Source organism: Anomalospiza imberbis, chromosome 4 (genome assembly GCF_031753505.1).
Source record: "Anomalospiza imberbis isolate Cuckoo-Finch-1a 21T00152 chromosome 4, ASM3175350v1, whole genome shotgun sequence".
NCBI lineage: Eukaryota > Metazoa > Chordata > Aves > Passeriformes > Viduidae > Anomalospiza > Anomalospiza imberbis.
The window spans coordinates 15,082,201-15,106,581 of record NC_089684.1 but is presented as its reverse complement, the minus strand read 5'-3'; the positions used below and the strand labels follow the sequence as shown (position 1 = coordinate 15,106,581).

Below are 24,381 nucleotides of genomic sequence, written 5' to 3'. Positions count from 1 at the left end.
TCTAGCAGTTGGTGTTCCAGCTACCTGGTTTCACTGGCTTTCAAATCACAGTATTCAGTCTTCTCTTTTTGAAAAAATAAATACAAAAATGTGAGCATAAGAAATTTCAGTGTTAAACTTTGTGCTTCTTTTTAATAGCTTAAGGCTGTTTTATGTAAGTAATCACTCATTCCAGCATAGTTGGATTGTTGTTGGTTTTTTTCTTTTAAGAAAAGTCAATTAAAGAATGGAACATTTAGTCACTGAAAGCAGTGGGTGGTTTGAGGCAATATCTGTAGATTTGTCTCAGACATGCAAAAGGCCAATTGACCCAGATCCTTCAATCCTGAAAGTGAAAGTGGCTGAACTGTGCTAAAACAGACTTCAGAAAACTGCAGAGCCAAGTCCTGATGTCTCTATGAAGCTATGTTTTTTTGAATTTGAATCCCCTTATTCTTAATAATTATAAATTGTTAAGGATCTTTGGCCAGCAAAGTGCGGTGGATTCCTCCTGCCTATTTTTCCAGGAACTCTGTATTGCTTTTTCTCAACCAGCAGTTCATCTGGATATGGTGGATAGAAACAGGAAAAGCGACTATTCCTTCATGATTCAAGTGTTCATCAAGGTCAGACATAACTCTGGCCTCACAAAGATCAATGTCATTTGGGACAGTCGAGCTTGATGGAGAACTAGGGATAAGAGGAGAAGAGGGAGTCATAGACAAAGATGAAAATAGTAGTAGTAGGAGGAATGATGTCATGCAAAAAAGGGGTCAGCAAAGTGAAAAGAAGCTGTTGAAATGTGAGTGAAAGACACAGAAAAGTGGTGCAGCTCAGAGCTGGAGAGGCATCTGTGACTGCAAGTTTCTTGGGTCAGGGGAATAAGGGAGGATGAGAAGCACTGAGGATGCTTAAATGAATAAGGAGGGGAGACATGCAGGTTTATTTCTGGGGCAGGTCTGGTATTAAGGACCAGTTAATGTAAATAGCTGCCCGTATTACCCAGCATGGGCTGGCAGAAAAGTAAAAATTAAGTGTTTCTTTTTCTTTGACAATAACTATGTCTTGGTGAAATTAGCAACCTGGTAAGAATGGTGTATTCAATTCTATTAGTATTCTGCTTGGAAATTAGATAGGAGAAAACAGGAGAAAGCTGTTCTTCTTGATGCAACAGGTATCTTTTTGCTTATTAGGGTAGATAAGGAGTGATAATGAAATTGGGGAATTGTGGTTTAAGAATTTTTTTTAGGTTTTTTTGTGGCTTTTTTCCTATTGTTTTAAATTTAAGACTTAAATTATTACATTAGTTTTAAACGGCATATTTTGAAAATTCTTAGAACACCACAGTATCTAGGATGAGGACTGCTGATTGAATCTTTTTTCCTCCCTCTCCTCTCCTGGAAAAAAAAAATAAAACCCAAAAACCAAACCAAACAAAAAACCAACAAAACAGCAAACACCAAAAAAATGCCAAACCCCCCACTCACAAGAAAAAGGCAAGGAACTCTACAAACACTTCAACACTTCAAACACATTAATTCTTTCAAATTATTTTCTTGGAGTGTATCTTTTTCAGAGAATTCTTTTCCCTTTTTATTTGTACATTTTGCTCTTATCCTGTGAGATATTCCTACTTGGTCTTTTTTCACTACTGCGACCAAAGGCTTCAGTTTTTGCTGCTGGATCCTGCTGATTTTTAATACTGTGAAGAGTGACATACTTTGTTCTGGCTTAGCCTTGAAGAAAAAGCTTTTGTGTATTTATATGGTGAAAATTAAAAAGTTGAATATTCGTTGTGTTTCACAGTGAATTCAAGGTGATTTTATCATTAGTGGCATTGCTGGTTTGCATGTTTATTCTAAGTTAGAAGTAATATTACACAAATCATTCTAAAACAGTATTTTTTTGTTACTATGTATATTTTCCATAGGCATTGGCATGATTAGACTATAGCAGCATCTTTTATAAGTGAAATACTGTGGGTTCAATTCCAAATAATACTTTTTGTTATTTCTGTAAAGCTTATTGATTTCAAATCCAAGTAAATGGTTTTCATTTACTATAATGGAAGACCAAAGTACTTTAAAACCTCTATTCTCAATGTAAGATTAAAAAAAAGGTACTCTTTTTCTCCTGCTGAATTAGCACCTCTGATGACCCTAGTGAGAAGATTGTTCTGTACTGGAAGCAATCTTGGGGGAGGAATTACAGTTCAGGAATCTCATTCCTATTACAGTAGTAGATAAAATAGGTAGAAAGGCCAAGCACTTTGGGCTTTATAAATCTTGTGATCTTTGCTATATTCAGTTTTTAAAAGAGTGAAAGAAGGTCACTTTCTCCTATAAATATCCTACAGTGGGAGCATTAGAATAATTCCAGTGCCCCAGTCTTGTCAGTCTCTGTTGGATGTGCTGTGAGTATGTCTTTCAAATAAAAGTTAGACTTCCAGGGATTCAGGCTTTGCCAAGTGCCTGCTACTGGGCTAGCTCTTCTGGGTGTGCCCAGAAAGCAGCCTTTCTAAAGCAAGCAAAGAGATAATTAAAATACATAAACATGTGAAAAAATCAGCAGGTTTTCTGGATAGCAGTTCTGGACCTGAATGCAAGTTTTTCTAAAGTGACAGGTTGCTTAAGGTAATCTTTGCATCTCATGCTACTATGGCACTTCAAAGCAAAATGCCTATTTGTTTAGGTTTTCTGTGCACACAGAGTACTGCACTTGTGTTTGAATAAAGGCTGTTATCAAAGTATAAGTTGATGTGACTGTACAACTTTGTGAAACAAAATGTAATAAAGACAGTATATTCATTAAGATAAACAGGGCTTGGTCTCTAACCCCATCTTTACTGAGATCAATCTAATTAATTTTGTTAAACTATCAGGTAATTTTACATTTTATTAATCTCTCTTCCCCTTTTAGTCAGGACCGGGGTTGTTATTAAAAAAAATGCAATTATTATTTCCAAATATCTTGTGTATGTATGCAATTATTCTCAGCTGGAAGCAAGTCTGTTGCTAAGACCACTATTTTCACTAGATCATCGCCCTAACAAAGAGGAAGAGCCGTGCACTGTCTTTTCTGGGCTCCCTGACCTCTGTCTCACATTGCAGTGTTTGAAACATGGCCATAGGTAATGAAGATGCTCGGGTGCCCAAGGCCCATTTGCAGTTTGAATGGTAACCAGCTCAGCACGCTGCTGTGTACACTCCCCCATTCATGCTAATGCCTGCACAAAACAGGTGAGAACAAAGCCTGATTCTGGGCACAGTCCAAGGCCATCTTCACTTCCAATTGCACTTACATGTACAAGATTTGACAATGTCTCTTGTTTCTATTGGAAGTAGCTCTTTGCAATTCCATGTCCTGTCAGGATGCTATGCAAGGTGCCTGGAGCTCCAGAAGGAAATAGCAATTTCCACTCAGTTAGGTAATTTTCTATTAGCTCTCTTATCTGTCAGAGAACCTTCAGGTATTTTCCAAAGTGTGTGTAATACTGTCTATTTCAAAATAGCTCCCAGCTACATTAAAGACCCTTTAGAATTAGGTGTCCAAGGTTTCATCAGTTTGACTACACTGGAAGTACAAGAGACAGTTGCCCAGTTCCTTCATTGTTCTTCACAAGTAATTTTGTGTCTCATTTCTTGTTTTGCTTCTGTGTTTACATATATATATACACCTATGTTTTATATGTAATTTATAAAGATGTAGGAATGTTTATATCAATCTTTCTGCTTTTGTTGTATATATGAGCATTCAAGTAGGAAGTATTTTGCTGAGGGAAAAATGTGCAAAATTCAGATGAGAGATTTTATTATAGTTTATTTTGTATATTTGCTGGTATTGAAATTGTTTAAATATGAGGGAAATGGTGAAATTGTGTTTAGGCTGATTGATTCTACCCTTCTGCTCTTGTAACAAAGAACATTTCCTATATTTCCTCTCTCAGAATTTTACCACTCTCCAAGGGAAAATATTTGTATCAGATTTTAGGCCTCCTTTCTCTTAGCCTCTGTTAGTGATCCAGTGTCCCTTCTCCTGCTGTTCCAACAGCAGCCCCCCATACATGGTGAGGAATCTTCATCTGTGCCTTTTGCAGACTGATTTCTGCCTTCTTGAGCGCTGCTGCCACTGGATCTGCCATTCTGGCTGAGGTCTCCCTACTGTCTTGTACAACAGCACTGCATTCTTTGACATAAATTTTCCAACATTTTCCCATTATTTTTTCTTTCTCACTGTTTTGTTGGATTAGGAATGAATGGCTAGTTCACAGTCCGAGTGGTTTAATTTGTTACTAGTGTATCTACAGTGTAAACAGCAGGACCTAAGAAGATCACCCCGGATTCCTCCCTAGTCTCAGGAGTCACTGGAGATCAAATGAGTGGAATCTAAAGCACAATTAATTTCATCTTCCAACAAGGTGTCTAACTGGTAAAATGAATCACACCTTAGAATGCCTCTTCTCTTCTCTGACTGTACAAAAAAAAAAAAAATTCCCAAACTCAAGCTAATCTGTCAAGGATAGATTTAGACACTGTAGATATCCAAACCAAAAGGAAAAGAATTTGACTCCTTGTGATTCAGAATACTTGCCTTTTTTTCTTTTTTTTCTTTTTTTCTTCTTTTGCATTTACCTCTTCATATTTTTATTTATTTTCCGCTTCTTAAGTATACTGTCTTAATTATTTTAGATAACCAGTCATATCTCTCAGCTTTGTCATGAGCACGTGGACAGGCATTGAGTTAAATGCAAGTTTTACAGGCTAACTTACCTTTCTTATAATATCTTACAACTTTGAAATATACATATAACAAAATCTTGTTATATTCTGGAGCAGTGTTCTGCAGTTTCACCTTCAGAAGGTTCAGTTACTGATTGTACAAAATAGAATCTTGGCCCTTTCAGCTAAGGGTTTCCGGTATCTCCTGAGCTGCTGGAAAATATCTGAATTTAAAAAAGGTAACATCTTGCCAGTTTTTCTTGGACAGCACCTGCAATAACTTCTGCTTAGTCTGAGATTACTTTGTTTTGTCTTTACTTTTCAAATTCATTGTAGCAATTGCAGCTTACATATATTACTACAGTCTATAGAGCATTTCAGTTGAAGGTAGAAAGTTAAGGTAGAAATTTAAGTTGAAGAAAATTACACAGAATTTGTGATTGCTCTGCTTGGCAAGAAAGCCATCTACTTAGTGAAAAATATTTTCATTTTACTGTCATGCAATCCATGGTTCATAGCAAATGGCATAAAATCTTTAAGCAATTTATCTTATCAGCTTATTATCCTAGTTCTAAAATTGTGAGAGGCAGGAATTTTTTTTTTTTTGCATATTCTTTGCCATGCTTTAATTAGTGCAAGTGATTCTATAAGAACTCTAGCACCTATTTCATTTTGTAGTAAAGTTGCTGATCTTATAATATAAAGTTGAGAGGAACTGAAGTGATGTTGGGAGATTTACACAATGTTCCAAGTAGTGCTCCTATTTATTTTAATAGTGCAGATCAGAATGTGGAGGAGTCTCCAGAAAAACAAAGTGAATCAAGGCAGGGCTAATGCGTCTTTTAACTTATAACCATTTTATTTATTAGGCAGACATACACACACATGTCTGCACGAGCAGGTTATTGGTCTGTCATTTCTTGTTTATGGTAATGAGTTCACTTTGGTTTAGTTTTTCAACTTTGCATCAATTTATGAAGCTGTAGAGACTGTTAATGAGCCCCGTGAAGGTTATTAGGAGCAGAAAGTGTATGCACAATAAAGCAGTATGAAATGATTCATGGGCTGCTAGCTTTCATGGCATCTCCAACAGTGCTTTTAAAATATTTTGAGATCCTTAGATTAAAGCTGTCTTAATCTAAATTATGACATGTAGATTTTATATATGTGATGACATGTATGCACATACAGTTACTGATTGATAGGCAAAGCTCTACATAATCCTCATGTATGATTAAGCTATGAATATTCAGGTCAGTAATTATATACTATAGAAATAATATTCTTGAGATAATACATTAAATATATCTGAATGATCCAATGAATCATAGAATAACTGAATTAGATAGCATTATTACATCTCAGTTCCAAGCTCTTGTTTTCTCTGCTATCCAAAGTATGGTTCAATGGTTAATGACAGTGCTGTGTCCAAAGTTTCTCAGAACACTAGTGTGGCACAATATGTTTCTGTACTGCAAAGAGCAATGTTTGAAGAAGTACTGCTAGGCAGGGTCCTTTCTTCTCCTAATCTCCAAATTCATGTACCCCACTAAAGCACTGCTGCTCCAGTAGGAGGAAGTAGTAGTGACTCCAGCCAGTCTTTCACTTCATTCTTCTGCTGTTCTGATCCCTTTAAATATTTCTGCACAAGTCACTGAAAAAACTTTATTGAGAAGATTGACACTGATCATTGAGCTTACTGATCTTTAAAAAAGAGTTGTACTTTTCTTTTCTTCCTTTTCTAAGGTCTAACAGTTGCATACAAAAATTAATCTCAATTTGGGAGCTTGCTTTCGTTACAATTACAAGAGCCTTCTGCATGACTTGAGCTAACTAATTAAAATTCTCATTAAAGTCTGAGCCATTGAAGCAAAGAGCTAATACATCATTTCTCTCCACTTCACAATTTATATATTTTCAGCATCTAATAGCGTTCACAGGGATCATTCCATTCATTCATATGCCTCTAAGAAGTTATATTCTGGCCCATATTTCCAAAAATGGCTCTCGTATTTGGCATAATTGTGGTGTTCCAGACTCAAAAAGCCCATCCAACAAAGTCCTCAGTGTATGTGCACATGTGGTTTCAGTTCAGTTAGTTGAGATGTAAAATTTTCCAGTCACTGAAGATAAATGCTTTTGACCATTTAGCCCCAGTTTCTAGTGAATGAGATCACAGGATTCCTCTCTGATGTCTCAGAAGTTGTAAAGCTCCTTGTATTATATTAGTTTAGGAACATGGGGCTCTTCCTCACCTATATTGCTTTTAGAGGGGCACCACTTGTTCCAGGCATCTCAGCCCCAAAACTACACTGTGTGATATTGACAAGGTATTGCATACTTGGAAGTAGCTACCTCTGAGATTTTATATTTAATTGGAAAAATTTAAACGCATGTATATAGAAATACTTGCTCTTTGAGTTTGTGTGTATATGTCTGGGAGGAGATGAAGTCTCAAGATCCGTGAATAAATGCTTCTCCATGAAGAGTGTAATCAGAGGAACAAATTCTTATTTTTACAAGCTAGCTCAGAGTAAACACTGAAAACTATTTCTTTTTTTCCCTTTCACCTGCATGGACTTGTAGCCATATCTGCACACAGGACTGTTGCACAGCTGAAAGTCAGAGAAAAATGTAACTCACACTGTAAATCTTTAGTTCAGATTTATTGGCACTGCCCCTAACTATTCTGATCAACACTAGATTAATTTTCACAGATGCCCCTCAGAGGGTAGCTAAAGAAAAAATTGATTGATTTCAAGTATATCTTACTATCTTTTCTAGTGTTTCATGGATTACCAAGTGGATTGGAAGGTATAGTGAAGCTGAAGATGGTTTTTAATTAAATATTTTCACTTCTTTTCAGTATACCTCTGCTCTGACCTATGATGCTGTTCAAGTGATGACAGAAGCTTTCCGTAATTTGCGTAAACAGAGGATTGAGATCTCCAGAAGAGGAAATGCTGGAGATTGTCTTGCAAATCCAGCTGTACCCTGGGGTCATGGTGTAGAAATAGAAAGGGCATTAAAACAGGTAGCTTCCCTAGAGTGGATGCTGGGATGAGTGCATGTGTGGAGTTCTCTATAAATGCTTGAAAATATCATCTAATCTCCTAACCTGTCTGGATCTTGCTGGCAATAATGTGGAAGTGAAGTGCTCAGGAACCTGGCTAAGATAATATATTGCATATGCAAATGACTCTTAAGTGAATGTTTTTGAAATATCAATAATCATTTGTGGAACTAAAAAACCCATTTTCTAAAAATAAACAAGCTTAATTCTTCTATCGCTTGCATCTTCATCTATTATAGGTTCAGGTGGAAGGGCTAACAGGAAATATCAAGTTTGATCAGAATGGAAAGAGAATCAATTTTACAATAAACGTCATGGAACTCAAAAGTACTGGTCCTCGGAAGGTAATTTGAATTGTCTTATAGCGTCTTTAAAGCTTTTACCATTCTGACCAATAGGTTAAGGTAGGTACTGAAAAGCACTTAATTAAAGCGCGAGTTGTGATAATATTTATTCATAGGTGTATTCTACAGTGGTCTTGCAGAGTGAAGTAAACATATGTAATATTTCTTTCTAACAAATATGAATTGTTTTTTCTGGTAAGTACTACGTAAGAGTGTTTTCCTTTCAGTTTTGTGGATTAAACTTTTTACTTTCTGATCTGAATTGCTAAATGTGAGCCAGAATTTGGAGAAATAGGCTTCTGAATGGCAAAAGCTGGATACAGCTTTTTAGTGATGTTTTTATAAATGTTCTTGTGTTTCTGCTCTAATTTCAAATCTTTCAGGGAAAAACAGATTCTTATGTTTTGATAATCTGGAGTACTTCAATTTTACAATGTGTGATGTTTATACTAAAACCTGTTAATATGTGAATAAAAATGGCATACGTCTTCTAGACAAAGTAATGTAAAAAAAATATTATTAGTCCAATCTTTTTAGTGTTTGTTGTAGTCTTTCACTACATAAATAGAAATGCTTACCGTGGTAAATCCATAGCTGAAATAGTTCTCTGTGAACACAAATCAAAGCCATAGTAATAACATGCCTTTTTCAGAAAAGTTCGTATTCACTGAATACTCATAGTGTCTGTGCATCCTATACACTCTCTTTAGATTGGATATTGGAGTGAAGTGGACAAAATGGTTGTGAATCCTCTTGACGGCCCTCTTGGAAATGAATCTTCAGGACTAGAGAATAAGACTATTATTGTCACCACTATTTTGGTAATTAACCTCCTATTTTGTCGGAAGACAGTCTGACAATGATTTGTTTCTCGACATGATGTTAGTTTAAATGTACTGTCTTTTTATTATTTGGGGTTGTGAGCTGTTACTTATTGTGATACATAATAAAATCTAGAAATTACCAAAATATATGGGATTCAGCATGTGGTTTTGATTTGTAGAGGATGAATGGTCTTTGATTGAACATCCTAGAAAGTTATGGTTTTTAAAACTGAAAATGGAAATTAAATACCTGCTTTCAAAGGAGAGGAACTTTCTGAAAGGCAGAACCATAGTGTTCATTTTAAAGAATAGATTTTGACAAACAGCAAAGAGACTGGTTCTTATGCTTTGGAATTGTAGCCACTATGGATTGGTAAAGTGTAAAATTAAATGTTAAAAATTGTATTCTAATTGTTTAGAAAATTAAACTGTATATTATTATAGAAGAGCATTTTTCTGTAAATTACACTGTTTGTTTATCAGTTTGAACGACCCATAGGTTAGCATAGGAATTTTTCTGGATGCAAGAACAGTCCTGTAGCAACTGAGCAAAGAGGAAATACATTAATCCAATTTATGACTCATCACCAGTTTTGCTGATGATAGAAATTTAGTGCATATAGCTATTTTACCTATTGTTTGTATAGCAATTTAATAAAATATAGCCTTGAGAGCATCAAGTGTTTTCTCAGGGAGAGATGTGGTTGTGAAATAGAAAATAATTTTCTTGTATAAGACAGCAACAAAAGCAACTAAATACCTTTGACTTCTTCCATCCAAACTGTATGAGAGAAAGAAACTGATTTTGGAATTTACTCTTTCTTCTCTGAATGCGTAACTCCTGTTAACATTCATGGTCATTATTAACATACTTCTGGGAATCACTATGCCTGTAAGTACTGTCATTTGTGTATGACTCTAGTGAATGCAGCTTTTAAATGTGTTAAAGACACGTGCCATTAATAATTAACAATATAACGTATACATAGCATGTATGACTCAGATGGTATCTGCTCTCTTTTTCACATGTAAAAGGGAACATACCAATCTGTGAAGTGTACAACTGATGCACCTGTCTCTGTCAAGTAGCTAAGGCAAGTTCTTTCTGTGCAGGAGTCCCCATATGTCATGATGAAGAAAAATCACGAAATGCTTGAAGGAAATGATCGATACGAGGGCTATTGTGTGGACTTAGCTACAGAAATTGCTAAGCATTGTGGATTCAAATATAAGCTCACAATTGTTGGAGATGGCAAGTATGGGGCAAGGGATGCAGACACGAAAATCTGGAATGGGATGGTTGGAGAACTTGTTTACGGGGTAAGAAAATTTTCTATAATAAAGCTATTAAAGATGACTAATGGAATGGAGTGGGATTTGGTTTCATTTTCTCTGTAGAGTGTAGGAAATTTACCTAATTAATTTTATAGGAATTAATAACTTTTAATGGCATGAAAAAAATTTGAAAATAAAACATTAAATTACTTTTCAAATGCAAATAAAGTCGGGGGAAAGTGAATGCATATTTCATGTTTCTCACCAGGTGAAAAGCAAAGTACTTTGCTAAAGTTTTAAATGGCATATGCTGTTAAAAGGGCATATGTAAAAACAAAAGCTTGGAATACACCAACCATATGGCTCTATGTATTTCAGTATGAGTTCAACTAAAAATTTCAGAAATTCTCCACAGGATGTTCTCAGTGAAACAAATGTCTCTGCTGTCCTATTTTCTATTTGGGAAATGCCATAGAAACGAAGCCATTTTTTGCTCTGTTCATTGCATTAGCTATTATTTCCTTTTTTTCTTCCTTTACAGAAAGCCGATATTGCAATCGCTCCATTAACTATAACATTGGTGAGAGAAGAGGTGATTGACTTCTCAAAGCCCTTTATGAGCCTGGGGATATCAATAATGATCAAGAAACCTCAGAAGTCCAAGCCAGGAGTGTTTTCATTTCTTGATCCGTTAGCGTATGAAATCTGGATGTGCATTGTTTTTGCCTACATTGGGGTCAGTGTAGTTTTATTCCTGGTCAGCAGATTTAGCCCATACGAGTGGCACACTGAGGAATTTGAAGATGGAAGAGAAACGCAAACTAATGAATCAACTAATGAATTTGGGATATTTAATAGTCTCTGGTTTTCCCTGGGTGCCTTTATGCAGCAAGGATGCGATATTTCGCCAAGGTTGGTTACTCACTCATTTCAACTTTGTGCATTTTTGGTCTCAGCCATCTCAGCCAGAAGAGGTTCGTGGTGCATATATTTTCATTCTTGGAGAGAAATTAATTGCAATGATTTTTCCCTCCCTAAAGTCACAGAAGTCCTTGAAGTGAAAGCGCTTGTCTGTGACATAGGGTTGGGATGTAGTTGATCGAATCTGTCTTAATGTCGATCATAAATTTGCCAAATGAAGTTATATACACCATGCAGAGACTGTAAAATGCATAAGGTTCACATCATTCCATGCCTTCTTGGAGGGGTACCGTGTTTTTGCTGCATATTCCCATTTTACAGTTGACAGTGCATATGGTTCACCACAACTGTAATGGGAAAAAAGGATTACATACTAGTTACGAGCTACAGAGGCAGCGCTTTCCCTCTAAAACGCATATCGTAACATGGCTATTAACACACTCCTATTCCCCAGGAGAGCCTTGAACTGAAGTAAAAGTCCTGTGATGGCTCTAATTTCATGTTGATAGTTGCAAAACACTGCTGTTTTTCCATGGCCTAGTTTTAGAAAAGTCACAAAGGAAATTATGAAAATGAATCTCAAAGTCCAGTTTATAAGTGCTTAATTCCTCATGGATTTTCTTCTAGTTTATTAGGGACAACTGTAAAGCACTTAAGTTATTTCCTTTGCAGTTCATTAAATATTCTATTTTGCTTGTGCACAAGTGGTTCTAGCCTTGATTCAGCAAAGTGGTAAGTAGGTAGGTAAATTGCTGCTTGAAGGAAATATAGTAACAATTTAAATAGGGCAGCCAGGTTTAAGGAACTCAAGCCAGAGGACTAAGTTAAAATTGCTTATTATAATTACATTTCTTATAAACATCCTGAAGTAAGACAGGGAACAGGTCAGTTTCTAGTGAGTCTAGTGATTGGTGGTCAAAATAAATCAAACCAAGGGAGCATTTCTTAGATATTAAGTCATGCATCCCAAAAGGCAATGGCAGGTTTTCAAGTTGTTCTACCACAGAAATAACAGCAATTATTGTGTGAGAACTTAAGCAATTCTCTGTAAAGGCTGCTTTATCACAATGGGAGATGCCAGCCTTTATGGTGAATGATGCAATGCATTTGACACCTAACCCAGTAAGAATTGTATACAAGAGACAAAACAGTGAAGAGGGCAAAGTGCTGCAGATCATGAGAAGTTATGTGAATTTCACTCCTGTGGGGTTTTTGTATTGATTACACACCTCACAGTTGGAGTTGCCTGTTAAGTCACATATTAGTACAAAATTATTTCTATTTAATCAAAGCTGTAGTAGAATTATGATGTTTTTCTTGTTATCATTATTATTTTACTATCTGTGAAAGGACAATGGTTGTTTTATATGGTTAGTAGGTATTAAAGGTAGTGCAAGAATACTGATAGCAAATGGTCATCATAAAAGGTGCATGAAACTCAATTCTGGATATTCAATATTTAGCTTCAGTGAAGCATTTAAATTTATTTCATTGAAACCATAATTTTGAGGAAGGTGGTTTGTTTGTATATTATCTGTTTATTATAAAAATAGAAAAGGCCTGAAAAGCACTTGTGTCTGGTTTTGCACCAAACCATTTCACAATGGAATTTGAACTGCCTACAGATTAATCAGATTAAATATAAAAAGGACTATCTTCTGACATCCACAAAATACTTTTCCGAAGTTAATTTTTGCACTGTTGCAATTATGGCTCTAATAAAAATGACAACTGCTCTAAGACTTTTAGAGTAGACAGGTTACTAGGGTTCCCTGGCTCTGGAATAGAAGGTGGTGCTGAGTAAGACTGGACCACCTGGAAGTGTCTGTAGTAGCAGTCCCAATGTTGCCTCATGGGTAGCAGAGGAACAAAAGGTACAATAATATATTATGTGATAATCATGTCTTAGAGCAAAGTTTTCCTTATCTTTTCTGGGATGTAAGTGTGCTCTCTGTTCTGCCAGATAATGCTTTTCTAAGTACAAAAGATGGTGCACAAATTTATGTAATTGTGCACAGAAATTTTTATTATAGTACTTAAAGGTCTAGTAAATTAGGTGCTTCTAAAGTATGGGTTCATGCTAGTAATGCACATTTTAGAAACTGTTCAAAATGTACATAAAAAAGAAACTTAGAAACTACTAATTTAACTGTGACAGACTGCCTGGGGAAATTTTGAATAAAAATGACACCCCAAATAATTTTACTTGTAAATTGCCATGTGGGAGCATAATTTCTATATTAGCATTGAGCTTTATTTTTTTTTTTTCCACAAAGTCAGTGGCAGCTTTGTTCACAGATCATGGACATCTGAAAATTATTGTCATTTATAGAGGGTGTGCATTTATAGAGGGTGTCATCAATACAATACAAAGTACCCTAAAGTTGGCAGTTATTAAATACACATTGACAGATTTTGCCTTGCAAATATACAATATAAAATATTTAGTATATCTTATAACTCAATATTTTACTTGTAGAATTATTTTATATTCCAATAACCCCCATTTCAAAATAAGTGATGTTTTTTCAAAGGTGACAGAAAGCATTTTTGCAAAATACAGCTCACTTTAGAATGAGCTTGAAATAATTGTTTTTCTATGGTCCTTTGAACAGCATATTTTGGGCCTTGTCTGACTTGATTTTCATGTAGTAGAGTGAATTATTGAGTCTGTTGTGACATGGAACAAATCTTTTAATGTCAGAATTATGACAGAGATTTTATACAATAGCAATTAGAAAAAATTATTTGTCCAGAATTGGTTCTATTTCATTTTATCCCTAGCTTAGTAAATCCACTTTAAATAACTATTATTTTAAATATACATATATCTATGTATAGTTATATCTGTATATATTCTATGTTACAATTAATTTGAGTTCTCATTCTCAGTACAGTAGGCTGGGTGATTCCTAATTTGTTTACTTGATAAATAGAGGAGACCCAGCAAGACATACCTAAGCTACTGCAGTGCCCTATTACTAGACTTTTAACTACATGCACATTTCTGCCATATAATTAAGCATATCTCCAAAAATTATGTACTGCTTCCTATAATGTCTTGTTTGGAAACGAAGTGGTAATTAATTTCAAACTTTAAAGGATCATTTAAAAAATTGCCAAGTTTGACAATAATGTTATATCAATATTTCTCTTATATTACTTTTCTATTCTTGAAAATTACTGAGTTGTGTGCTTTACGCTGTTTTTATATATTTTCTTGAGTTCTCTTTTCTTCTTTCTTCTTGAGCAGGAGAAGCAAAACACAGATCCATAAGAGCCCACCTGCTGCTGTTATAAACATCCGATTATTATTATTATTTCTAAAAATATACTTTCTTCACCATTTTCTTCACTGATTGTTTCATGTCCAGTCTTCAGTTTGTTAAATGCTTGTATCTTTCAAAAGTTGTCTGCACTTCCTATCGATATTCCCTGGGCAAGCTTTTCTTACAAATAATGTTATTTGTTTCTCAGTACCGATTGTGCACAGCAGCATAAGCCATTGTTTTGTGGAAATCAGTCTTTGTCTGAATGTCTTAGGAAAACAATCAAGGCCCTTGATTTTAAAGTGCATACTGGTTTATCTGCTGATTTTGTTTGATCCTCATCATAATGTCACACAAAATCACTTCAGAGGGAACAAAAAGTTTGTGTTAAATATAGCACATTATGATGGAAGCAGTTTCCTTCAAGAGTTGTCAAAACTTTGAAGAACTGGATCACTAAGTTCTTCCAGAAGTAAACTCTGGAGTCCTGATTTCAGCAGAGTCCCAGGAGATCCAGTGGAGAATGCCTTGATTTCCCATCTGATGCGTATACAGAGCTGGACTCTGAGATAGCCTGAAATGCTTCCCTGTATTATAATGCACCATTTGCATAAAACTGATAACCTATTCCTTTTTGGGATTTCCATTTCACTTTACAAATCCATTTCATACTTGTTACTAGATCCCTGTCGGGGCGCATTGTTGGAGGTGTGTGGTGGTTCTTTACCCTCATCATAATCTCATCCTACACGGCTAACTTAGCTGCCTTCCTGACGGTTGAGAGGATGGTGTCTCCCATTGAAAGTGCTGAGGATCTTTCCAAGCAAACAGAAATTGCTTATGGCACATTAGATTCTGGCTCCACTAAAGAGTTTTTTAGGGTAAGAATCTCTAATTTTTAGATTTTTTTTTTAGATTGTTTTAAGTAGGTCTTCACTCATGTAAATGTTTTCCCTTGGCTTTATTAAAAGATTGCTATGAAAGTGTGATTTACACAGCTCATCTCACAAATATAAGTGTTCCTGTTTATTTGTAATTGCTACGTTTTATTTTTTATATACAACTATAAGGATCTTTATTAAATATGCAAAGCAAAATTACCTAAAAAAATACTCCACTATACAGTGAAAAACAAGGTATGTTTGAAGAAGGAAGTTGTTGTCACTTATCTGTTTAATAGCTCTGCTATATTTTAGGTACCCATACAGTAAGTAAGAGCATGGCAAAGGTGTACATTCATGTCTTAATAAGTATTCTACATGATTTTTCAAGCTTGTCAATGGGGAATGGGATATAATCCTTCTGGCTGCTGTAGAATATACATGCCTTACAGTTCTTACTTGTATTTGCATTACATTAATGCCTTGGAATCCTGTCAGCCCTCACACTCTACCTCTGGGTATTGCAGTTTTAAAAATACATGAAACTTTCAGTTTGTGAGTCTTAGGCTGCCCTTGAGACATCAGCTGGCCTGGTGAAATCCATCCAGCAAAGGAGTGAGAGACTAAGGCTGTTGACAAAAAAAACCAGAACAGTCTTATCTTGTCTGTGTGCTCTGTGTGTCTCTTAGTCTATGCTGAAAGTGCATCTGAAGTACTAAAATAGAAACTTCTGTTTTCATGGGTTTTAGTGCATGATATTACATTTAACAAAATATATTTTTAAATAGTTATAAATAATTCATTTACATTTCAAGCATACACTGACATGAAAATGAAATGAAACAGGTTCTCACAGATATCTTTTATATGTTGTGTAATTAGAGCAGTAACTGCTAGATTATGGTTTTCACTGGATCCTGTAATGCATACTTAACTGGTAATGGACTAAATAGGAATCATACTTGGGTCAACTGTAGAAATCTTCTGTTTTTGAAGATAGGTTCAGTAATAATACCTGCTGCTGATTACATTCCTGTTGGCTAAACCAAAACTAAAATCAGGTGTACAAGCTGGTAAAAATGAGATTGGGTTTGTGCTAAGTGTGTTTAGAAGCATTTAAAAGTATACATGTATGTTTCTGGTGTTGTGAACCTAAACCTTTTAGAGCATGGCTGTACTTGAGATTGAATGTGAATTAACAGTAGGTCACTTCTGAATAGTTTGGTGATTTTTAAGTGTTTCTTCTTTAAACAAAAAATATTTGTATATGCATGCATTAGTATCTAGTTGTACTCATAGCACATATGTACAGGTTTCCACTTTTATACAACTAGTGTTCCTGGTGACTGCTTGAGCATTAAAAGCTTACTTTTGTAAAAATTAGATAGAGACCTTGTGAGGGCATATTCTTCATCTTTGGTAAAGTTAAGTTATCTTTGGCTCTGCACAAACAAAACTCTAATGATCTCTGGAAATTTCTACTCAGCAATTTCTATCACAGTTTGGTACTTTATGTGCAAAACAACTTCTTAGCCTGGTGCGTCTATTTACTATTTGCTAAAAATCCCTTGAACTTGTCCAGTTACTTTTCAAGAAATAACAACTATCAAAATTTCTTTTTTAAGAGGCCTGAAACTCAAGTTCCGAGAATGATACACTCTGCTGCAGACAATGTGGAAGGAATCTCTAGCATTAAGGAGACTAAAATTTCACCCAGAGTATATCTGTATTCTGACTGGATTGGACTGGATGTGTGATTTTTATATGACCTGAAATTAGCACTCAAATCCTTTGAGTAGCTGAAAACAACTTGAATATATGGTGCATTTTAGCAGCAAGCTAAAATGGTCTGGTTTCTTCTCTGTCACTCTTGGGAATTAAAAAAAACATATAGGGTTTTTCAGTCAGTCTGTTTTCAGGAAGTGGTGTTATTTACAAGTTTGTTTTCTATTGATGGAATGTATACTGACTCTCCTAGTAGAGCCCTAGTTCCTGAGGCAGCACAAAATAAAGGGAAGTTGGGTACTCGGGATGAGAACACTACACTGAATTATCTTTGCTACTAAAACATGTACACAGTTGAAGAAGAGATGTTGCACATTATCTTTCAAAAAGGAAAGTTAGCTGGTAAAAGTTAGCTGAAAAATCCTCTTCTGAATAGCTGAATATAAATGTATGCAATGTTAATGGAAAGAGGTGAGATCAAGCCTTTTTCTAGCTCCTGTGGCTGCTTATCACATATCCAGCAGACAATAGGCATACGAGCTAGTCCATATCACTTGGGGATAACATCCTTGGCATTCATGTGAAAAGGATGTGTTGCATTTGCACTTTACCCCAATTTAGGTAGGCTCCCTAGCTTTAAAGGTAGCATGGACCCGTAGGAGATATTCTTGCCAGCAGTGCGTAGAGCATCAGTTGGCACTGCATCAAGATACATAATTGAGAAAAAAGAATGAAAAAGCATTATGCTCTGGTGTTTCTAGTACTGCTTTAAGATGAGAAGCAGAAGCTTGGTACTTTGTATATAGGAAATACCAGTACAAAAATAATGGATTTTTAAATATTTTTAAAAGAAAAAAAAGGTGACAAATAAAAACTATTGACACGAACATCAGCAAGATACTATTACTTGTTAGTAATAATCTTATAGATAATTTTATAGCTATAAGTCTACAGAGACAGAGTTTTTTCCTTTAGTGGCACATCTGTCAGGTCTCTGTAAATACCAGAATGTGCAGTACTTTTCCTCAGGAGATCTCACAGTTGGCACTAGCATAATCACAAGTACGATCCAAGTCTAAAGAGCTCTGTTCCACCGAGTTGGGATATTTACCACTTCTGATATTTGCTAATGCTTCTACTTTATAGATAGTCTCTGTAGAGTACTTAGTGCAACTGAAAGCATAAACAAAGATATATATTGCATTGCTTTTGCATTTTCTTTTTGGTTATGGGCAAAACAATGAAGTGTGTGTGGCCATGGTGTCCCCAAAATGTATTGTTTTTCTCAAATCAATAATGGATTGTAGTGGTGAGAATGCAAGTAACCACTGGGAAGACTCAGGAGTCTTTTCAGTTGTTCTTGTGCAGGTGCATCATCATCTCTCTAATTTCTGGGACACAGGTACTACTTGATGGAGAGGTAAATGGTGGGCAGTGAAATGTCATCACTGTGGTACATCCTGGTGGCACTGTCCACTGTCCTTGTCTTTGGTGATTTCCCAATTGGTACGTGCATTAGCCAGGGCACATAGCTGAACTTGGAAGGGGAGAAAAGTCACTAACACAACAAGACAGTCTACTGCTCACCTGCCACTGCAGAAGGTAATTTTAAAGCATTGTCTATATGTGTTAACTCCTGAAGTTGCCTCACTTACTTTCATGGGCTACGGCACTGGAAGAATCAAAGTAAGTATTCAAGCATTCACTGGAACATTTCCATGCGTTCCACCTGCTAGAAGGCATAATGAAAATTAATGCCAAAATGATACAACGAGAACAAAAGTTAATTATTTTTAGAGTTAAGTCATATTTTGCTGCATGTCTAGCTCTGTTCATTAAAGATATGTACAAATTGGATAGACAAATGAAATCAATCATCCTACCTCTTTTTCCATTCCAGAAGATGAATTGTAACTAGTCCTATAAGTAAGGTAATAAGGCATCTGAAAAAGAAAATTATGTGCAGAGCAAGAACTAGATTAATTTACTGTCTCTCTGCATTAGTTTTTATTTAAAGTATCTTCATATATACCTATTTTTCAACCAGCAGTGTCATATGGACAGACCAATCTGTTTCATTGCAACTGTTTTGGTGGCATTTAAGAATAGATCCTCTGCCAAAATAAAAGCAGCAGAACTGCTCCATAACAAAGAAGTGTGCTTTACCTTTCACTGAGAAGACTGTTCAAGAGTTGGTAATTCTTGCTGAAGAGGCAAGAGTTACAAAATGAAAAGGTGGGCACTGGAAACATGCTGGAAGGATGAAAATCCTTATAATCTTTTTGAGAAATCCTCTTGCACGGTGGAAAGCCAGAAACAAATGTAAGAACTGACAAGACCTCCTGCAAAAGTGATGTCTGTTGGGAGGCAAAGAAAATTTTGCCTGAAAGAAAATAGCAATGTCTTTTCTGAGTATCTTCAACAAAGTCCAGTGCTTCTACCTTCATAAGTATTTTAAAATATTTTTTAATTTGTAAAATTATTTATGTTAACAGTTGCATTGCAAGACAGGATGCAAAAAAAAAGTATATCGAAATTTCTAAAAGAATAAAAAACCAAAACCACAGGAAATCTTTCATGAGAAGAGAAGAAACATTATTTTTTTTCTTTAAATTAAATTGAAGTAAAAAACTATGAATCATACCTCAGCCTCAATTTTTGAAGTGTGAGATGTAGAATTATAGAATGTGCATTTCCAGAATTTCATTTTGACTGGCTTCACAGAAGCCTCTGAGAGGTGAAAGAGTCAAAAGACAGCCATGAAATATCCTGTAACATTTTCCATGGACTCTGGTTGACACCTGAAGAGGCAGAGAGGGTGTGGGACTGGTGTTCATGGATCTGTGATGCAGGTGTGCCTGGAGAGTGTGGGTTTGGCTCTTCAGTTTGACAGGAGAAAAAGGTGCATAGCTAAAATAGTGAGGAGAGTCAGATCCGAGCACCGAGTTAGTGCAAGGACTGCCTTTGCATCCAATAGCGTATTACTGAAGATATGCCCGTACTTTTCTGTGGTAGACAGGGTTCAAGTGGTTAATTTTCACTTGTCTCTTGTTTTTTGAGGTTCTTGCATCTGGAGAACAGAGAAGAATTGATTTAGGCCATTTTGAAAGTTATTTTAAAAGAAACAATGCAGTAGTCAGTAATTTTTTTTTCTCAAACCATATCTTTTAGTTATTTCTCCGGTTTATTTTTTTTCTCTTTCCACATTACACTTGCTATAGTTAGAAACATCTTTTATTTTCCAGGTGATATGTATTTATAACTATTCTCAATTTTTACAGTACTTTAATAATTATGTAGATTTTTTTGATTTTTTTTTTCTTCTCAGTGTTTATTTTCCTGATGTATTAATACTGAAGGAAAGGAAGTGTACTTTGTTTGCCATCCAAGATCTCAGCTTGCTTTGTACAAAGGCATTAATATTTCTTTATCTTTTCTGGAAATAATTTTCTCCTAATTCTATCACACTGTTTTCTGATAAACATTTTGATCATAGTGACAGATCTGTGTTTCTATTTTTTTTTTTACCAAATGATGGTTTCCAATTTTATGCAGATTTTCCTATTGCTTCCAAATTGTTGGATAATGCTTTTGAACTAGGAAGTTTCATTTCTATCATTCTAGTGATCAGATTTTTCCACTTCTCATAATAAATAAATAAATAAATAAATAAATAAAGACATTTTCCATAGTCTATGTTTTGACCTCTCAGTTTCCTTTCCTAGTCATTTCTGTCTTGTAATGTTTTCACTTTAAAATGTCATCTGAAGATGTGCATGCTGTGCAGTATTTACACCAAAAGAGCATTAGTTTGAATGCTTTTTCATTCCTCAGTCCAGGCAGTCTGTTTATGGTTCTAGGCTCCAAGAACAGCATTTGCAGTTCTCCACAGATTTGTGACTGCTTGAGAAAGCACTTCTGTGTTCTGGGATTCAGTTTATTACCCCCCTCCCAGTGTGGGTGCAATGAGCTCTTTTTCAGAATTGTAGAAATTAGGTTTTTTGTGACAATTATCTGAGTTTTTAAAGAAATGACATTGAAGTGATCTGCTTTGATTTTATGAATATACTGAATGGTGGGGAGGAATTTCAATTCTGAGGAAACTGAAATCAGTAAGTCTCAAAGGAAGAGTCATTTCAGCAGGTATTTTAATGAAAGTTAAATTATTTGGGAACATACCTTTGTAAGAACAGCCTTGGTCACTTAACTCCTTAAACCACATGGAGAATGTGATGATAATATAAGGTCATTGTCCTGCACATTTCTGGAGAAAATTATTTTAAGTAAACTTTTGAGGAATTAATTCACGAAGTAGAATGTTTTAGATTTTTTATTAGTAAGACCTAATATATTACAGATATTTTTGGTAGCTCAATTAAGTAACGGAAACTGAAAAGTCATAAAACTGCATCTTAAGAAGACGTAACTAATTTTTACCATTACTGAATAAATATATCCATACATTACAAAGTTTAGAACTTATATTTATTTGAACTTACCTTAAGTAGTCAGTATAAACATGGTGTTTTAAAGTACTTAATCTTCAGCTAATTAAATGAAAAAAATTGTTCTGTTCTTTTCCATTTTGGGTGGTATTTTTTACCCATTAATATTTGATTTACTGACTAAATTAACAAGTTTTGGCTTTTGTTACACTTGCTGTCCTTTTGTTAAATATGGAAGGTCAGGAAGATGGTTTCACAAACCATGTTTGAAAACTGAAGATCTGCTCCCACAGTACAAAATCATCATCTAGTAGAATGTTGGTAGTTTGAGGAGCTATTTTTGTCGAAGGCATACTAATTACAGCACCCCAGTTTTAAGAATAATAGGTCTTTGAATGTCAAAATAGAAAAGTTATCTGATGACCCACAAAATAAAGTTGATAAATGCATAAATTAATTAATTTCTTAATGAAGGTAGTATTCTACATTGGAATTGGATATGCACTCTGTAATAATAATCATACAATAAATTTTAGATATAATAATAAAGTTACCCCAATATACTGTAGTTATGTCTGGAATAATTATTAATATTTATTAATCTATGTTAATTAGATACTTATAATTTTTAAAGTTTATTTAATGAATTTATATTGTTGATATTATTTTCATAGTCAAAATGCCCAGTGGTAACATGATTCTTTTTTTTAAAAAAAGTCAGTTCCTGGGACATCTTTGTATCAGTGTATTGTTGTTGAAGTCATTAATAACGGGACAAAAAATGTTCATTGTGAGTATTAGGGTCTTGTACTGCCGTGTTGGTGTTGATTGCAGTACCAAAATTATAATTAGCTTCTAACATCTCATGCATACACTGAGTGTCACCTTACAATAGCAATCAGCCACAGTAATAAAGAGCAATGCAGGTTATTTCCATCCTCTTACATTCTTGTAGTCATTTTGGCAGTCTAGAATGGTTCTGTAATTTGTAGTGCATTTGTAGTGTGGAAGCCCAACTTGCACACAGGGCATCCTGTGTGTACACAGAATGACAGAGGGCTTCTTAACACTGGCATATTCTACATCTACAGCTCTGCCTTTCAAATAAATGCAAATTCTAGAAATAATGAAGGAAGTAAAATGGCACAGTTCTGAAAACACATTGTATTACTACATATATTGTGTAGCAATATAAAAAAAATCTAGAAGTCACCCATATTCCCTACAGAGTGCTTGCTGCTATTTTATTTTAGGAATCTAGGCAGAGCTAAGGACTAGGTAGGTATCCAGACTCAGAACTGTATGAATTCCAGCATGAAGTTTTTCAGTGTTCCTGGCTGCAGAGGACTGCACGGTCATGGCCAGCCCTGAGTGTCATTATCTGATGATGTTCTTATGGAATGTCTTAAAAATTTTCATTTTCATGACTGCTGGGTCAGATATTCCTACTTTCATCCATACAGCAAGGACCCTGTGAGCCATCTAGTGGGAGGTTTCTTCTTAACACTTGACCCTTTGGGAAACCTGTTCGTTGCAACCTTTTCCTGCTCAGCTGCCCAGCTGATAGTAAACAGCGATGGTTTACTTTGTGAACTGCCTCTTCAAAAATGGTGCAATAATTTTTTTTAGGATTCTTCTAGTTTTTAGGTTCATATGTTTGGGGATCTTCTGGGTGGGAAAAAGCAATATGTATGCAATATGGTAGATGTTCCAAGAATCTGAGAAACTCACTGTGCCTTCAGCACACAGTTATTTTTCTGTCATTCTGTTATGCTGAGTATGTCCAAGTCTTTTAGTATATATGGATATACTGAGTGTGTATAGATCAACAGATTAAAACATGCAACAACTGGTCTGCAAGAGAAATTGCAAAAAGCCAACTGTGACAATGTATATGTAGATTCTGGTAATATTTAGAAAATTTAGGTGTTAGAGAACTTTTAGTGATTCTTGGTACTGCCAGAACCTTTTATACTAATAGACATACAGAGACCCTGGAGAAATCTGAGCCTCAGAATCTTCCTAGACTAAATTTCTGGACATGAAGATCAGGGTAAGTCTGGGAAAATGCTAATGCTGTATCACAAGAACAATGAAGCTGTGGGAAAATACTGGTGGTGTTACTGATGTTAGAGCAGAATTGCAGTTTTGAAGTGAATGTTATAAGATGGTTTTAGTTGAGAAGTGCATTAATACATTTTATCAAAGTATAGATTTGGCATATTAGCACATAAAATAATATTACTAATAACCTGACCTTGACTTGTCGTGTGTCCTGTTGTTTCTTTGACAGCTTTGCTTCCTTTCTGGTAGAATCTAGGTGGCAAACTGTTTTCCTCTATTTTTTCCAGGTTAAAAAATAACAATCACTTGGTAGTTAAAACTGCCAATTATAGTTATAACTACCAATTGGTTAAAGCAAAAGAAACACACTTCAGGTAAAAATCTTTCTGAAGGAGAGCCCTGACCTGTTGAGTTGAGTTGGAGAGGCATGTGGAGTATTAGAACAACCTTGAATCAGGTGCCTCACTATTAATGTTCCCTTTGGCTTTCACAGCAGTTTTAGTTTCCTCTGTGGAGCAATCTGAAGTTTTCTAGTGCCACTGACACATTTCAGCTCACCTCTTATTTGCATAATCTACAGCTGCAGAGCTGTAAAAAAGATCATCTTGTTTGAGTGGGAACTCCTGAATAACATTTTGCTGAAGTTTGAACAAAGACCTTACCTTTTAATCTGGCACACCTCTCATAAAGCAGAAATAGCATTGTTTGTTTCAAATCTTTAACATATATGTAAAAAATACAAGAAAAAAATACAATGACAGCATAATATTAATATAAAAAAGAGAATATAGGTGCTGCTGTCTTTCAACGTTGAATAATAAACTTGTCTAAAAAATGACAATATGACATAATCATATTTTCCC

The 24,381-nt window shown here is 35.2% G+C and overlaps 1 protein-coding gene across 5 annotated transcripts in view; it reads left to right on the top strand.

The window, feature by feature from the left end:
• Window positions 1-24,381, top strand: part of GRIA2 (glutamate ionotropic receptor AMPA type subunit 2) — an 89,136-nt gene that overhangs the window by 58,399 nt on the left and 6,356 nt on the right. For all 5 annotated transcript variants that reach the window (XR_010998090.1, XM_068187211.1, XM_068187209.1 and 2 more), the window contains 6 exons: window positions 7,564-7,731; window positions 8,010-8,114; window positions 8,825-8,935; window positions 10,052-10,258; window positions 10,755-11,125; window positions 15,086-15,284. Coding sequence is in view for 4 of the 5 variants with exons in the window: in XM_068187211.1 (XP_068043312.1) it covers window positions 7,564-7,731; window positions 8,010-8,114; window positions 8,825-8,935; window positions 10,052-10,258; window positions 10,755-11,125; window positions 15,086-15,284 (1,161 nt within the window). In the remaining variant the exon portion in view is untranslated. The remainder of the gene's footprint in view (window positions 1-7,563; window positions 7,732-8,009; window positions 8,115-8,824; window positions 8,936-10,051; window positions 10,259-10,754; window positions 11,126-15,085; window positions 15,285-24,381) is intronic.